Genomic DNA, 17,695 nt, shown 5'->3' with positions numbered 1-17,695 from the left:
TTGTGCCCGGAGGTGGGAATGGTCCAGGCTGAGGCTGGGAAGACCCGCTCCAGGTGGGGAGAAACTACTCACTTTTCTGAGCAGAGGGAGGTTGGCATGGGTGACCTTGAACCCAGGCACGACCTCAGGAAATGCTTGTTTGACGTTGAGCACATCAGGATCACACCACATGGAACAGAAGCATTGAAGCCACTAGAACATGGGGGGCTCTTCTGTGGTAAGCAGTGAGTGCAGAGATGCCTGGGGTGTGTGTGGGGTTGTGTGTTTTGTGGGCGGGGTGTGTTGTGTATGTGCCGTGGGCATCTTGTGTGTTTGATGGGTACTGTGTGGGTATGTCATGTGTTGTGTGTGTGTGTGTGTGTGTGTGTGTGTGTGTGTGTGTGTGTGTGTGTCTGGGTCTGTACCAGGTGTGTGAGTGTGATATGTATGTGTGTTGGGCGTGTTGAGTGTGAGCCGTGTGTCGTTCAGTGCGTATGTCATGTGTGTATTGTCTGTATGCTCTAACACGTGATCTCTACTGACCGTGAAAACAACTTTACGGGGCGGGTACTCCTATTATTCCCAGCTGGACAGGAGGAAACAGAGGGACAGAGAGATGAACAAAGCGACGGGCCCGAAGGCACGCAGCTCGCGAGGAGCCGAGTCCACTCGGGTCTGCCTAAGTCCACGCCTCCCGTCTCTGCACCGGCGCCTATCCTTGGTGCCGTTCTGCCATGAGTGTTTGCGTCAGAATTCCCTGGAGGACTTGTGAAAGCACAGATTCCTGAGCCTCACTCCTGCAGCTTCTGATTTAGCCGGTCCTGGTGGGACCCAGGAATTTGCTTTCATAACCAAGTGAAGCTGGTGCTGCCGGCCTGGGGACCACACCTGTAAATCAGCCCTGTCGCTGTGCGCTCTGTAGTCCTCAGAAAGATCAAGGAGAGCGTTGGGACCAAAGCCAGTGATTCTTTTAAAACTTTTAATTTTATATTGGCGTATAGCCGATTAACAATGTTGTGATGGTTTCAGGCGCACAGCAAAGCGACTCAGCCATACATATACGTGTATCCTTTCTCCCTCAGACTCCCCTCCCATCCAGGCTGCCACACAACATTGAGCAGAGTTCCCTGTGCTATAAAACCCGTGGTTCTGGATTCCTGCAGATTCCTGCACCTCCTGCAAAGTGGACCTAGTACAGTTACCAGCAAAATCAACGTGGAGTGTTAGAACTGACATTTTAAATGTGAGCTCATCGTCCTCATTGAATTGGTGTTTGGCTGTAATGAATCACATGGTATTAAAAAGGAAAAGGCAGCTTCCCCACCAAGAAGCTGTGTTTTCATCTCCACGTTCCAGGATTGCATCCTATTGGTCCCTGAACAGTAGAAGGGTAGGGTACATCTTCCCAGGAGGAAATATTCTGTACGGTATTCTCTATGTATTATGTATTTTTTTCTTCTAAACATTAATTCCACCCTCAACCCCCCCCCAAAAAAAAAACCACTGTCTCAGCCCTTCTGCAAGTAAGGACTGGCACCAGAAAACCAAAGCGATGGGCTCCCGGGCCAGTGTTCTTGCCTCGTGTGGCATGATGCTCCCCTGTGTGAATCAGAGTCAATACTGCCTGCCTCAGAGAGGTTTGAGGGGCGTGTGAAGTGATGAATGGAAATCCCCGAACAGTGCTTCGCCTGTGGGCGTAGGGGTGTCCTGTTCCTGCGCTCCCTTTGATCCTCCATAAGCTCCCCCCAGGAGCTGAGATCATGGGGGGTTCAGGCATTACCGGGACAGACAACCGCAAGCAAGGGTGTCAGATGTCTTTGCCAGCTCTGCAGTGTTTTAAGGATTGAGACTGAGTGGGGTGGTGAGAAAGAGGGGAGATGCAGTGGTTGCTGTTGAACGTGAAAACGAAATGAAGCCCAGAGTGGCTCTGTTTGCTGGCCCCTCCACTGGCCTTTTACTAGAAATGCCTTGAAATTGAAATTGAGTGGCGGGTCCTGACCTTGACTGGCTCCGATGCATTCGGCAGGACCGGGGCGCGCCGCGATGGGTCACGCATTAGGGAAACAGGTTTTCAGTACTTTTTCTGAGTCTGGCTTTTCCAGGCTCATCGGCTTGAGATTCCATCCTGCAGAATTTATAGCGGTTGGGCCCTAGGATCTGCTGCACTTCAACGTGGTGTGTAACGTGGTGTGCGGGGTCCTGTGTCTTTAGAAATGTTGCCCCGGATGGCACCCTTGCCAGGGCTGAGATGCAGCTAAGGCCTCGTTAATCCCTTGTGCTCTTCTTGTTCTTGGGAGCTGGCCGAGCGTGGCCCCATTAGCTGCAGTGAAGTTGTGCTCTGAACCCCAGCCATGGTGGTCTGGTCCTCAAGGCGTCTTGGGGGCAGAAAGAAGAGGGGCTTTGAAAGGAGACTTAGGTACCAATCACTGCTTGCCAGCTAGGAGAGACCACATTTCCTCTCACTCCCCCCGCCCCCCTCTTATTCTCTCCCCGCCCCCAAGATCATGCCAGCTGCTACCTATTTAGAACCTTCTAGTTCCCCCAGAACCCGCTCAATTGCAAGGAATTGCGAGGAATTATCTCCTTTCCTCCTCCTGGGCAGCTTGTGCTGTCCCATTACACGTGGTAGTAAACTGAGGCTGCTCACCAAGAGCACACACCGCTGGAACATTCTGCAGTCACAAAGGGGCTCCAGGTTAGAGACCTTCTGATCCTCTTCCTTGTCTGCCCTGTGGGGCAAGAACTTTTATCACAACATTCTTCTTGGACAGAATCAGACGACTCACATAAAATATGCAGCACCGGGCTTCCCTGGTGGCGCAGTGGTTGGGAGTCCGCCTGCCGAGGCAGGGGACACGGGTTCGTGCCCCGGTCCGGGAAGATCCCACGTGCCGCGGAGCGGCTGGGCCCGTGAGCCATGAGCCGGTGCGCCTGCGCGTCCGGAGCCTGTGCTCCGCAACGGGAGAGGCCACAACAGTGAGAGGCCCGCGTACCGCAAAAAAAATGCAGCACCAGGAATACACTAAATGCTCAGTAAAAGTCAGCTGCTTTTCCTTCTCCAAATCTCTGATATCTAGGTGATTTCATATCCTCAGAAAATCCATCCTGCCTTGAGTCTCCCTGTCAATTTGTTTCTTATCCTAGACTGGGAATATTTTAATTTTGTCCCCTTTCATCTTTCCTATCCAACCTTCTTATTATTGGCCCAGGGTGTCCTGGCTTGGCAAATCAACAACCTGTCACGCTGGGTTCAGCATCTGCTTGGCGATGGCGCCCACTGCCTCTGCTTCCCCTGCTCGGTAGAAAACACGTTTGTCCTTGCATTCCAGGCACCTCACATCTTTAGAGACTACGTTTATACTAACAATGATAGAACCATCTTCATTCATTGTTATTAATCATTATTAATTGTCTCTTACATTTATGAACTTTTTGCTACATGTTGGGAACTGTGCAGAGTGCTCTATGTGGCAGATTTATTTAATCTCCCCATTGTCTATCAGAGTTATATGCCATTAGCATGTGCTCGTAGCTGGGATGCTCGTGCCTCCAGGTGCTGACAGGTAAGGAAGGGCAGGGAGCTAGCCCAGCTTTAGAATTAGTGTATCTGCGTCTGAGTCCCAGTTCTTGGAGGTGTGAGCTGTGTGACATCCTGTTAGTTACTTCACCTCTCTGTGTCTGTCCTATAATAGGAACCCCTGGGTGATGGTGTCCAGCGGACACGTCATGGTCCCGTCGGCCAGATACCCTTGTCCCTCTACGTCAGTGCTGTTTGAGTTCCAGTTGTAGAAGCCCAGGCTCTCTGTGTTTGGCTGATGTGATCTCAAGCTGTTCATTTCCCTCTTGTTTTTTAGGTAATGAACCGAAAAGATCATGTCTGAGGTACAAGGAACGGTGGAGTTTTCTGTAGAGCTACATACATTTTATAACGTGGATCTCTTTCAGAGAGGGTGAGTATGCTTTCGCTATTTGTATTTATTTACACATTTGTTTTGTTTTTTCTCTGGCAGATCTTGGTGGTGAGGACGGGTCATAGGAAATTTGGGGTTCATGAGGAAAGAATTTGTATTATTTTTCCTGCCAAGTGGAAAATCCAAACTTTTAGTGCATTTGAAAATCAGCCATAAATTGACAAAGACCAGAAAATGCTAATTTCTCTCATCCTCCTGCGCGTCTTCCTACTTGCTCTTTCCATGAAATCTGTCAGTCAGTGTTAAAGGAAAGTGAATTTATTGGAAGTGAAGCTTGCCTGGGTAGCTCTGATAAAAAAGGTGTCTGTAGGATCAATATTTCTAGGGGCCATCTCCCCAAACCACATATCATAAAACCTGTACCCAGATCTCTCAAAAACTGAGAATTTACAATGTCTTATTTATTTATTTATTTATTTTTGCGGTACGCGGGCCTCTCACTGTTGTGGCCTCTCCCGTTGCGGAGCACAGGCTCCGGACGCGCAGGCTCAGCGGCCATGGCTCACGGGCCCAGCCGCTCCGCAGCATGTGGGATCCCCCCGGACTGGGGCACGAACCCGTATCCCCTGCATCGGTAGGTGGACCCTCAACCACTGCACCACCAGGGAAGCCCCACATTAAAAAAAATGTCTTTTTTAAATACACAATTAAAATATAGCTGCTCCTACTTTTTCAGGATGTACTCTGAATTTGGCATTTTACGTGCATGATCTCACTAAGCCCCACACTGAGATGGAATCACCAGTTCATCCGAGCCCAACACGAAGTAGTTTGAGATATGTGAACTTACATATGGATGTGTAACCATAATTATTAATAATGTACCTCTTCTGCACTGTATATTGACCATCAGATATTGACTAAAGCTCGTATGAAATCGTCATCGTTAACAAGACATTTCAAAATGGCACACCCAGAACACAAAGACAGCTCTGTGTAGGTGGAAGGGGAGGTTGAAAGTGAATATGGAAATCATGAATTATTTGATAAGCCTGCGGTGCTCTTCTCTTCTTTCCAGGTCTATGTGGTTTGGGGAAGCATCTCGTTTAGCTGCATTCACTGCTAAAGTCTAATGTTGAATTAGTCTGAATTAAAACCAGACTATTGAATCACTGTTCTGTGTGTGTGTATATATATATATATATATATATATATATGTGTGTGTGTGTGTGTATTTTAACATGCATAATATATTATATATAATTTTAATTATTGTATATTACTGTATAAATTACCAGCGTATATATATAATATATATGTTATGTATATAATTTTATTACTGTGTATGTATATATTACAAAAGTTATGTGTTCCATCAATACATAAAATAACTATTTTTAAAACATGAATTATCACATTTCTTATCTCATCTTTTAAAATACCTTTTCTTGTGTTTATAATGCATACTATATACAAGTAGAACTGTACATGTATATGATTTATAAATAAATATACATATATTGGGGTTGCATGCCCAAAAATGTTTTTACTGGTAAACATGCAAATCAACCGTTGGAGACCACTGGTCCCTCTAGCAGAGCAAGGGGAACTCTCACAACTTTCTTCTAGCTCTTGCTACTATTTCATGGTGTCAAGGAGTGTGGAACTCTAGGCACGCACGTCGATGTGGATGAGGGCATAACTGTATGATCAAACTTGCTTGAGGGTGGGTTTCATTTCAGCTACCTCCACAAACAGGCTAGGGCATCTTTTGGATGAAGGCGATTAGACCTCTCCGGGGTGGAGGGAGTGCTAGGATCTCTAAGGTCCCATCTGCAATAAGACCTTGACGTGAATGGTCCCCAGCCCCCTGGATTCTACCTACAGGGAGCTGTGGACAGGCTGGGCATGATGCCAGCCAGGATTCTGCATCTGCCAGGGGAGTATCTGACGGCCGTGGTCCCTGATGCTCAAGGGCCAAGGAATTTTCCACTCTGAATCCTACAGGAGCCATGAGGATGGTGAAATGTAATTACTTTCCTAGCAAGCACTCCGTGGGGATGTGATAGCTGCAGTCCAGACCCAGTAGGCAAGGTGGGGGCCTGGGTGAAAGAAAGTGGATGATCTCCTGATGTCATTAAAGAGAAGGAAGGTGGGATTTGGGGAAGCCGGCCCTTTTTGGGGGGTGTAAGGATATATGATTAAATGTGTGCTCCCTACTGTCCTTGGGATGGTAGAAATCAGAGCTGGGGCTTGCAAAGGGAGGAGAGCGCCCTTCTTTGGATTGCGTTTGGCTGTGGTCATCCAAGTTCCACCTGGCTTCTCCAGTTGACGAGTAGTGCCTGTGGGCCTGTGTTACAAATGTGCTAGCTCATTTACCCCATCTGCCCCAATAGACACCCCTTCGTGATTCGTTGTGAGATGTTGTGTTGGAACCACATGGATACAGAACTGAGAATATTGAGCGAGGATTTGCCCTGATCAGGGAGTTACTTGCTTACAGCACATTTATATTTGTCAATAGTTTTTCTAGTCCCAGAATGCATACTGCTTTTTGGTGATGTTTGCTTTGAACAGTCAACTTGCATTTATGCAAGGTCTGTGTTGACTGAGGTGAATTCTCAAAGGAAAAGCATATCTGAAACCAGTCAAAAGCATCATGAATTGCCACCCCTGTACTTGGCAGTGAGACTCATCCTGATAAAAAGCCAGGGGCAGGGAGGCACTTGGGAGCCTGGCTTTGGGGTCAGACCTGACTTTGAAGCTAAACTCTGCCACTTATAAGCTCTGAGAACATGTCCCTTTAAAACCAGTTATCACTCTAAAATGGTGATGACAAAGTCTATCTCGTGGGTTAATCTGAATGGTTATGGCACTAGTTGCATTAATTAATATATGCAGAGCAGCTAGCATGGAACCTGGTATCTAGTAGATGCTATCTAAATTGTCACTTCTACTAGTAAATCCTGGCTTCCAATCTGTCCTTAACACTATTAGCAGAGTTATTACCCCAAAGGGTTGTTGAGACCATCTTGTTTTCTCACTCCTCAGCCCAGTGCTCAGAGACTGAACGGTTTGAACTTAAACTTCTTCTATCTTTACTGTCTGTACTCAGACCATTCTTGACCCTTCCCCCCAATATCTGCCTTGAAAATTCTACCCTCTGCAAGTTCCCGCTCCAATATCACCTCCTCTCCAAACCACCTCTGTATATTGATTGATGTTCACCTACTGTAGTCAGCCCAGTTTTTATGAATCCCCCTTCTCCCTGTTTCTAAAGCGCACCTCACGTGTTTTATTCTGTCCTCCACTCACACACGCATGACCGCAAACACTAGTAAGCGTACGTTATTGGCTTAGGCTCCATAAGGATGAAGATGAAAGATATTCTGCCTTCACAGTGTTTACCAGCTAATGAGGGAGATGGATACATACATAGAAAATGACCTTGGTGTGTGATACGGTCTATAACAAAGACAGATTCGGGTGCTGTGCTGTGAAACAGAAGCAGGAAGCCAGTCTGTGGGCAGAGTCAGAGAAGATGTCTTGGTAGGAGATAAGCTATCATTTGAAAGCTGGGCGGGCGTTGGCCGAGCAGAGGACCTGGAAGGGCGGGACAGGAAGGGCTCAGCGGTGTCAGGAAGCAGAGCCAACCTGAAAGACCAACGTGCAGTGAAGAGTAGGAATGGAGAAGTGGATGGGGTAAGAGGGTTACAGCCTACCTTTTATTGGACGTGTGATTATAGAGATATTCATGTCAACTGCCACACACTTTCTTAGATTGCTGTGGGCGGAGGGCTGGGCTGAAAGAGGGAATGATAGTGATGTCGTGTGTGGCTTTAACTTCTTCTCAGCTGGATCCAAGCTCCTTCAGGCTAAGGACTCCCTCTTACGTGACTTCATATGGCCAGTGCCCAGCATAGAGCCTGGTGCACCCTGACAGATCAAGAGCAGCTTAGGTATGGGGTCACGTGGCTCTTCATTAAATGATAGTCATAAAGGTAAAACAGTCCCTTCTTTCATTATATGGTTGTGACGTCTCCTCTTCCCCAATAGGAGACTGGATCTTAGCACATGCCTTTGCACATGCCTTCTGCTCAGGAACCTGTAGAGATGCCACCCTAGCCTTCTAGCATGGGTTCTGGGAGCCAAAAAGCAAAAGGGAAGCTATTATTTCATTTACAATACTTTTCTCATAAGGAGATGCTTAAGGGAACAATTAATTATAAAACCCATTGCCTGGATACGTGTAAGTCATTAATATATTAATAATTCATACCTGCTTATGAGAGCATGAACCTTCATTTCTAACAGTGTTAGCTGAAAGGGAGCTAACATTTGTCCTTGAAAATGAATTCAGATTTCATTTTCAGTCTTAATTCAAACAAGGCTCTGAATCAAAGTGATTTTCTTCCTGAGTGAAGGTTTTCATTGTTTGCTGTTCAGATTCACCTCCTTCTTTCCTCCACCCCTTCTCTAGAAGGTCATTTAGAAGATTTTCCCTACTCAGAGGTTTTAGATGCTTTTACATATAAATTCTGTCCTGCCCACAGAGTAGTTGCACAAAAAAGAACTATAATCAGTATGATCAGATCTTATGTGGAAGGTCCAATGCTCGTAGAAATGTTAGGATTGAAATCCCCCCAGAAGAAACTCACCTGCCTTGTCTCTACCAGAGTGAAAACGGTTGGCTCCCAAGTTAAGTGATTCCTGAAAGAAAATCCCATCTTGTGTTTATGCCCTGACATCCCCATTGTGGCCTGATGCCCAGCGACAGCTAAGCTCCCTGGGAAATTAGCTAACCAGCCCTGATGTGCCTTAATAGACTCAGAAATACGATTACCTTTGCTTGCCAGAGAGCAATTCATTGATTTGTCTGGTTCTGTCAGAAACAATCCTTTCCTTTACTTCTCTTATTAAAATATGTTGGGATCCTTCTCATTCATTCCTACCCTTTTGGAAGGGAGTGGGGATTATACATGGTCTGATTTGGGATTTTTATCACTTACAGCCAAGGGCTCCATCTAGCACAAGGAGGGTAGATAGGCTCGATGATCTTTAAGAGTCTTTCTGTGAAATTCCATGATGATTATTTTCATAAAAATTTGATCTCTCTTTCCCCCAAAAATGGCATTTTATCTCCCCACGATAAGTTTTTTATTTTAAATATCTGTTTAAGTAATACTGAGGATAAACAAGAATATAATTATTATAAATGGGGCTTGTTTAGTAAAACTGCTATTTAAGAACCAGCGATATACTGACAGTAATAAAGGGATTTATGTCCCTCAAATATTTGTCTCAATGTCGTTCTTTGAAGCCATTTAACTCTCACCATCTTTAGAAGTCTTCATTCAAATATTTTTACTTTGCTAGGTTTTACTCCTTGGCTACATATTCAGGCATATAGGCCTCTCTGGGAAACATCAGTACTCAAGGTGTGGGGTGGGGTGTGTGTGTGTGTGTGTGTATCATCAGACCTCAGAAATACGGAACGCTTCGCGAATTTGCGCGTCATCCTTGTGCAGGGGCCATGCTGTCTTCTCTGTATAGTTCCAGTTTTAGCATGTGTGTGGCCGAAGCGAGCACTGAAACGGCATTTTAAATAATTATTCCTGTGGAGGGTTAACAGACGTCAGTTGCCCAAGGGCTTATGTAGATGGACCTCCTGGATTATTTTTCTAGCAAATCCACATTCCTGTTAACAATTACCCTGTCCCATTTTTTTTTCCTGTTTTTTTCCCTTTGAATCTGTGACTTCATAAGCCTGCTGCTTTAAGCCTTTTATCCTCTTAACCCCTGGCTGAGGACATGCTCAGCAGATCTGTAAAGAAAAGCTCCTTCCAGGGGGCTGAGAGCTGGCCTGCAGAGATTAAAATGTCTCTGGTGAGCTCAGAACCACCCACAGGGCCTAATAACCTCAGGGAGGAATAAAGGCGGAACAGAAAGCCAATGGATAGTGTGGTCCTTTCTAGTTTTGTGCTCACAGGTCCTCGCTCAGGCCTCTCAAGGAGAACGACAGGGCACGTGGTCATGGACGTGGTGTAGAGGGCAGAGCAGAGACCCAGATCTGGTCTAAGACACAGAGACCTTGGATCTATCTGCACGTCTTCTGCAACTAGCCGGGTCCCCGTGGGCGAGTTACTTTCTCGGTTTCCTTACTTGTTTTGCAGGATCTCTATTGGAAGTCATGAGGTGATATTTGTAAAGCATCTAGTTAGAGAGCCAGGCCTGGCAGTGCTGCCAAAGTGGGCTAAGCCCTCTCTGGCCTTTCTATCCCATTGATTACAATGCAAACTCTGCACCAGACGATCCTCAGCTGGTCAGGGCCAGGGCTGGAGCAGACCACTGGCCTGGTCGGACTCTGGACTGGGTGATCCTTTTTATATTTTAAGCAGTTATTTAAATTCATCACTACTAATCTCCCAGGAAGAGGTCTCCTTGCCAGTCGGAAACCTAATGGACTCCATGCGGATTTGTATTGGCCTCAGTGGGGAAAATTCTGCTTTCTCTTCTTTATCTCACTTTTGGAATCTATAAAGTGAAAATGCCACAGTTCTTTTCTTCTGCCTTTATTGATATGTAATTGACGTATAATATTGTGTAAGTTTAAGGTGTATGTGTGATGATTTCATGTATGTATATATCATGAAAGGATTACAATACGGTTAGTTCAGACATCCCTCAGCTCAGATAGTTACCATTGTGTGTGTGTGTGTGTGTGTGTGTGTGTGTGTGTGTGTGTGTGTTTGTGTGAGATCATTTAAGATCTACTCTCTTACTAGCTTTCCAATACACAGTACATATCTAAAGAAATAATAGCTTTAGGGAAACTCGTGAGATACTATAGTCAATAGAGTTATACTGAACTATAGGATGTTTCTTTTCTAGAAGGGTCTTTGAGTGGATCTCGGGTCAGAGTAGAAGATATAAGAGAGTGAAGTCCTTAACTGCTCTGGTTTCATTCCCAACTGTTGTCAAATGTCGCTCAAAAGCAATTTTAAATGCATTTCATCATTTTCTCATTTTCAACTTTCAATAGCCGTCATACAGAGTGAAGTCAGAAAGAGAAAAACAAATATCGTATATTAATGCATATATGTGGAATCTGAGAACATTGGTATAGACGATCTTATTTACAAAGCAGAAATAGAGACACAGACGTAGAGAACAAACGTATGAACTGGGAGATTGGGATTGACATATATACACTATTGATGCTAGGTATAAAATAGGTAACTAATGAAAACCTACAGTATAGCACAGGGAACTCTACTCAGTGCTCTGTGGTGACCTAAATGGGAAGGAAATCCACAAAAGAGGGAATATATGTATATGTATAGCTGATTCACTTTGCTGTACAGTAGAAACTAACACAGCATTGTAAAGCAACTATACGCCAATAAAAATTAAAAAAATAAACTTTCAATAGCACACACATATAGCTTTGCCTAGTGAAAGAATAATGGTGACATTTTCATCCTTGTACTTTTCCTTATTTTTCACAATATACATATCACTTTTGTAATCAGAACCCTCTCTCTCTCTCTCTCTCTCTCTCTCTCTCTCTCTCTATATATATATATATATATATATATATATATATAATCATCCAACAGAGTGAGGGAGGAAATGATCGTCACCCTAACAGTCCTCGTTTAATCTCAAATCTCTGTTCCATCTCGTCTTAGACTTCCGCAGAAAGCATTTTACAAAGCTCAGAGGAATTAAACACTGATTAAGAATCTTCAGGGCATCAGGCAGGGAATCTCCACCTTTTGAGTAGAGGAACATTTGTGAACCGTGGGAATCTAAAAATCTCCCACGTCACTGATGTCTGGGTCTCCATGGCCTCACAGATCCCAGGAATTGGCACTCAGGTCACTGCAGTTACTGTTTGGGAAAAGAAAAGACATGCCTGGAAGGTTGGTTCTTTGCTGCTCCTCCTAAAAGTAGGCAGAACTTTGCTTTCATCGGCATGCTGTGCTCCCAGAAAGGGTGAAATTCTATGCTCTCTCTGAAAAAATCTCTTTAGTGTCATTGCATGAAACTTTTATGTCTCAACCCACTAGAATCAACCAGAATTTATTTGGAGTAGAAAATTATAAAATTCTCTATTATTACAAAGAGCCTCACGTAACCCCACAATTCTACAAGGGATGTAGTGTTATCCCTAAATCATAGAGGAAGCAGAGCCTGACATGGGTTCCAAGTCTGGCTCAGTTTTGCACATTGTGCAGGTGGCCAGGTGGAGGGTTTCTTGCGGGGATGCCTGCACCCCAGAGTCCTTGCATTTGCTTTCTACTTCACGAGGCATGTCTTGTTTGGCTTGGGCAGACGAGGGTGTTCAGATGTCACGATGGCTGCCCCTACCTCCAACCTCTTTAAACGCTTGCACTTCTGCAAACAGCACAACTACAGAGCACGACTTTCCCTTCTGCTCAGACTTCCTTTCCTGGCCGCCTGGCACCTATCTGGATGTTTTCCTTGAATAATCAGGGGATGATGTACTGGGAATTGAATCCTTCCAGCCAAAGACTGACAGACCCCAGAGGCATTTGCTTAACCAAATCTATTCACACTTCTTTGACAAAAGATCCTTCCGTAAATAGAATCCTCGGAGAAGATCTCTTGCCCGCCCCCCCTTTTTCTACCCATTAACGCTTCCTCTACCGTCATCTTTCTCAAGAAGGAGTATGTAGCATCCCTCCCACGCAGCTCTTGCACAAATTGCCCCTTGTAAAACAGACCCAGGGTCGCCTCTTGTTCTTTTATTTATTTCCTCATTAATTTACCCATTCTGGAGACTTTGAGCGCTTGCTCCTGTTGGCTCTGTCCTAGGAATTCTGGGCAGAACATTGAGAAAGAGCCGTGAACTCAAGTTGTTTCCAACGTGCCATGGGAGAAAGAGATGTGAGTTAATAAAGTGATGTCAGAAATGGAACAAAAAAGCACGGACAAGGTCCTAAGGTGCTGAGGGAGGAAGGACAGGGATACCATCTCCTCACTCAGGAGGCATCACGACAGGTTACGCAGAAGACGGGGGTTCTGCTGGTCAGGCGAAGGCTGGAGGGGAATCTCAGTCAGTGAGAACAGCATGTGCAAAGGCCTGGGGATGATAAAGGTCATGGCATCCCTGGGAAATGCCACACTGCTGAAGAGGGCTCCCTAGAGGTGGTGTTTTTGATGGAGTGGGAGAGGCGGGATCGCACTTTGTCGATCAAGGAGGGTGAAGAAACCATTTAAGTAAGGGAATTTCTTGATGATTTGTATTGTAAAAATGATGCTTTGGAAGCAAAGAGGATGGCAGGTGGGGTGGGGAAAAATAATGACAGTGGTGAGGACAGCTCAGACGGAGAATAGTTGAAAAATCTTGAAGCAGTGGAATGGGAAGAATTGGTGCTTTAATGTCATGTTACGGGGGAGAGAAGTCATAGTGATAGTCAGTTGCGCCCTTGGGTGAATTGGTACATAAAGTCGAGGAGGGGTAGGACCAGGCAGCCAGAGGTGACGTGAGTCTAGAGGTCCGGAGGCAGTGGGGTATCTGAGTCCAGAGACCAGGTAGGAATCAGGGCTGGGATTTGTCTGCTCATGGGCATAATTGAGCCCGCGTGAAATCATTCAGTAACTTGTGACACTTTGTGAGCTCAGACTCTGTGCCAGGACCTTTACTCTATCAACTCACTTGATGCTATTGATAGCTCTATGAGCTAGATATCATGACGTTCATTTTACAGATGGGTAAACGGAAGCTCCAGGACGCCTGGCTATCCCAGGGCAGAGTCACGGTTTGAATTCATGGCTGTTTGCCTCCAAAGCCGGTATTATCAACACTGTTTTTTTATTCTGTTGGTGAGACCAGACTCCAAGAGAAAAATCACGATTTAAGCACAATTGGGTGGAAATGCAGACCAAGGCGTTTGAACTTTCTCCTCTAAGGATGTTACAGGAGGGGTGAGTATGAAATGTTTGAAGTAGGGGAGCATCAGATTTGGGTTAGAACACCCTTTGGCTTAAGCATGGAGAATGCAGGCACTGCCTGACAGGTAGTTGGCACTCACACATTTGAATTCCTGGTCGTTGGTTGAGGTTACTTATCTGAACCGGGCCCTGATGAAGGAGACGTTTACTGAGCAGTGCGACAAAGACGTTTCTCATCATACTCCACATCCTATCGGTTGGTAGTTTCTGAGGTTTGTATAAAGCTCAAATCCCACCACTGATTTCTCTCTTCAGATGACTTAGTGAGCTCCAGACCCATAAGAAACAGTCATGAAATGGAACCAATGTCCTTTATCTGTGGCTGGGAAGGTTCCTAATACTCTCACAGGGCAGGGTATTGACACAACAGATGGAGCAAATAAGGATTAGGCGTAGATGCCCCAATGGGATTTCTTCTGGCCTCTGTCTGCCCCAACTGAGATAAATCTTTACACTCAAGTGTTTAGAGACAGAGGAGGGAGAGGGAAGGAGAGAAGATGAATGGATGCCTTGGGTCCAGGAGGGGCCCAGGATTTATAGGCTGAGCTGTACTTAACTGAATACGAAGAATAAATGGCAGATAGAAGACTGTGCATGGCTCTCGATATTTATTGTCTGTTATTAAAATACATTCCTTTCAGTATTTAACCCATCAATTTGGCAGTGCTTTTCTACACTCACTTCCTGGGTCACCTGGTCCCATGGACTTAAATACCACCTGTGAGCCACTGGCTTCCCAGTTTATGTCATCAATTTCTGCTCTCTTCCATACTTCAGATTTGTCCTGTAGGTGTTCTCCATCCATTGTCATCTTGCTATCTAAAAGGCATCTTAAACTTGACCTATCCAAACCAAAAACCTGATCTCCTGCCCTCCCAAACCTCTTCCATCAAACAGCCCCATCTCAGTCAACTCCATCCTTCTAGGTGTTGAAGCCAACATCTTAGAGCAATTCCTGACTTCCTTCTCTCTCATACCTCATGTCCACTTCATCCAGAAATAGTATTGACTCTATCTTCCAAATTTATGCAGAATATGACATTTCTCACCTCTATTGCTAATATGCTGGTTTTAGCCACCGTCACGTCTGTCCCATCTGGATTTGCACAATAATCTTCCCCATCTGATCCCCCTGATGCTACCCTTGCTCATCTCTAGCCCCCTTACAACACAGAAGCCAGATGGTCCTTGCAAAGCATAAGTTAGACTGTGATGCTCCTCTGTTCTAACTCTCTGTTCTCCAATTTACTATGAGTAAAGCCAGAATGACTTACTCTTTCCCTCATTGGCTCACCTCCTGCCATAAGAGTCTGTCTCATTTTGTTTTTAATTAAGTAATTATTTATTTAGTTTTGGCTGCGTTGGGTCTTCGTTGCTGCATGTGGGCTTTCTCTAGTTGTGGTGAGCGGGGGCTACTCTTTGTTGCGGTGCGTGGGCTTCTCATTGCGGTGGCTTCTCTTGTTGCGGAGCACCGGCTCTAGGTGCGCGGGCTTCAGTAGTTGCGGCACGTGGACTCAGTAGTTGTGGCTCGCGGGCTGTAGAGTACAGGCTCAGTAGTTGTGGCGCATGGGCTTAGTTGTTCTGCGGCATGTGGGATATTCCGGGACCAGGACTTGAACCCGTGTCCCCTGCATTGGCAGGTGGATTCTTAACCACTGCACCACCAGGGAAGCCCTCATAATAGTCTCTTTGTAGTTTCTTGATAATGTCGGGCATGGAACCTTTGCACTGGCTGTTCCCATTTCATGGAATGCTCTCCCATCAACTCTTTCAAGTTTACTTACTATATAAATAAGGGTACTGGGTGCAGAGAAAGGGTACTTTGCCTTGCAGTAGTTAGGCAGCTGGGCAGTGGAAGAATCTGCTCAGGATCTCAGATTTCCTGATTCCTAATCAAGACCTTTTTTCTCACAATCAAAAAAAAAAAAAAAATCCCGAAGTGTGTTCCATGGAATCTTAGTCTCTAGTGGCAGCCTGCCATAGTCGTCTCTTGGGATTTTCCTTGTAACAATATTCTTTACTCATCATGGCACAGATGTGTGCACACGTGCATGCACAAGTATGTGTGTGTGTGCAGGTGTGCACACACGTGGAGTGGGCTGTGTGATGCTCGTGTTCTACATAGCATCCCTTGGAGTTTGCTCTTTCTCCCATGCCGTCATCCATTCATCAAAAGGGTAGACTTGCAAAATTGTCCAAAGTTGGAGTTGATTAGTGTGGGGTATGGTGCATTGCTTTGTGTCCTGTTTTGTCTGGAAGCCTTCTTCTGAATAATACAGAAATATGAATGTTGATGTAGGTGAAGGAAACAGGTAACATTTATTACCATCTGTTTGTAATAAGAACTTCATGTGGGATTTCTCGTTTATGTCTTTGAGATATCATGTGAATGAGTAAACTTCTTAGATGAGGCCACAGGGACATTCAGAGGGCTTTGCTCAGTGGCTGGGATGTGGGCTCTGGTGTCAGAGTGTCTGAGTCTGGTTCCCGGTCCCAAGCCCTCAGAGCAGTATGGTCCTGGACAAATGACTTCTTCTCTCCACATCTGAAAAACAGATAATGATAGTATCTGCCTCCTATGGTTTTTGTGAACGAAAAATTACATGTGTGTGTATTGTTCTCGATGATTTTGAGCTATCTAATTATTATTTATCATCATCATCATTATGGTTATTACACAGTTTGCCTGAGGGAGCCCTACTGCTGGTGAGTGTCAGTACGGGGTTTAAGCCTGCCTCTGGCCCACTGCGAAGCTGATACAGTCTTGTACGTGCTCTGCATTGCTGGCTCCACGTTGCTTATCTCAGCCTGAAGAAGGGGCCACAAAACTACCTCTCTTGAGAATTTGTCCATTTGTCTATCAACATAACCTTCATTCTTCCTCTCATCATGCATATATCAAATAGGTAAAAGGTGGCCCAACCTATGTAAATACTGGGGAATTAAACAAACAAACAGAAAAAGAAACAAAAAATGAATCAACCTAAGCTTAGTCCTTGAGGTATCCTAGGGACTGAACTAGGCCTTTTATCTCCATCATGTCATCTAATTATCCTGGAGAAGCAGATATTATATTTCCCATTTTACACATGGGCAAACAGCCTTTGACAAACACTAAAATAAAATCACTGAAGCCGTGTAGGCTGCTAATGGTTCCATTCCAAGTCTGTCTCACTTCCAATCCCATGTTCTTTCTCTGAAGCCACTCTGCTTCCCTTCCAAAACCCACATCCGGACCCCTACCTCCAAAGGTCTTCCTGGGGACTCAAGAAATAAGAAAACTCAGAGATGCACCACTCATTCTGTTTGCAGTAATTTCACAAGTTTTATTAGTCCAGACCTTGAGAAGGACCTGCCCAGCTCACACATCTTGACTTGCATTGTCCAGTCCCGGTGCCGGAGGGAAGCTGGGTGTTGCTGTCTCCTCTCTGCTCTGGTCAGACCTCAGGGACTTTGAATTCCACTCCATGTATCAGATCCAGGACATCTGGAAGCGTGTTGACAAACCTGAGTACCCTAAGCCTGCAAATGAAGCCCCATCTCTACCCAACAAGGAGTAATTGAACGAATTAGAAAGGATTCAGAATTGTGGGTTCACCATTTAGGGATCACTAATGGCCTCCCAGGAAAAGGAATTAGATGCACCATTAGTTTCTTCAAAGGTCAGAACTAAGACCCTGGGAGTGAAAGGAAGAAATAATTTAAGTACTTGATGTCAGGAACCGTTTTCTAATGGAAAGGTCTTCAAAGGGCAGGTTGCTTTGAGCATCATGGGTGCCCCTCCCCCTGAAGTGGGGTCAAGATGGTTGAGAGTCTTGGGAAGC

The 17,695-nt window shown here is 45.3% G+C and overlaps 1 protein-coding gene and 1 non-coding gene across 2 annotated transcripts in view; one reads left to right on the top strand and one right to left on the bottom strand.

Moving 5' to 3' along the window:
• Window positions 1-3,852: 3,852 nt before the first annotated feature.
• FAM135B (family with sequence similarity 135 member B) overlaps window positions 3,853-17,695 on the top strand; it is a 160,648-nt gene continuing 146,805 nt past the window's right edge. Inside the window, 1 exon segment of the mRNA XM_060127760.1 lies at window positions 3,853-3,929. Within this exon segment, the coding sequence (XP_059983743.1) occupies window positions 3,853-3,929 (77 nt within the window).
• On the bottom strand, window positions 9,374-9,479 carry LOC132508454 (U6 spliceosomal RNA). Its single transcript, XR_009536593.1, has one exon. It is a non-coding gene; the product is annotated as a U6 spliceosomal RNA (small nuclear RNA).

This window comes from Lagenorhynchus albirostris, chromosome 17 (assembly GCF_949774975.1).
Source record: "Lagenorhynchus albirostris chromosome 17, mLagAlb1.1, whole genome shotgun sequence".
Classification (NCBI taxonomy): domain Eukaryota; kingdom Metazoa; phylum Chordata; class Mammalia; order Artiodactyla; family Delphinidae; genus Lagenorhynchus; species Lagenorhynchus albirostris.
This window is presented reverse-complemented; position numbering and strand designations above follow the sequence as displayed.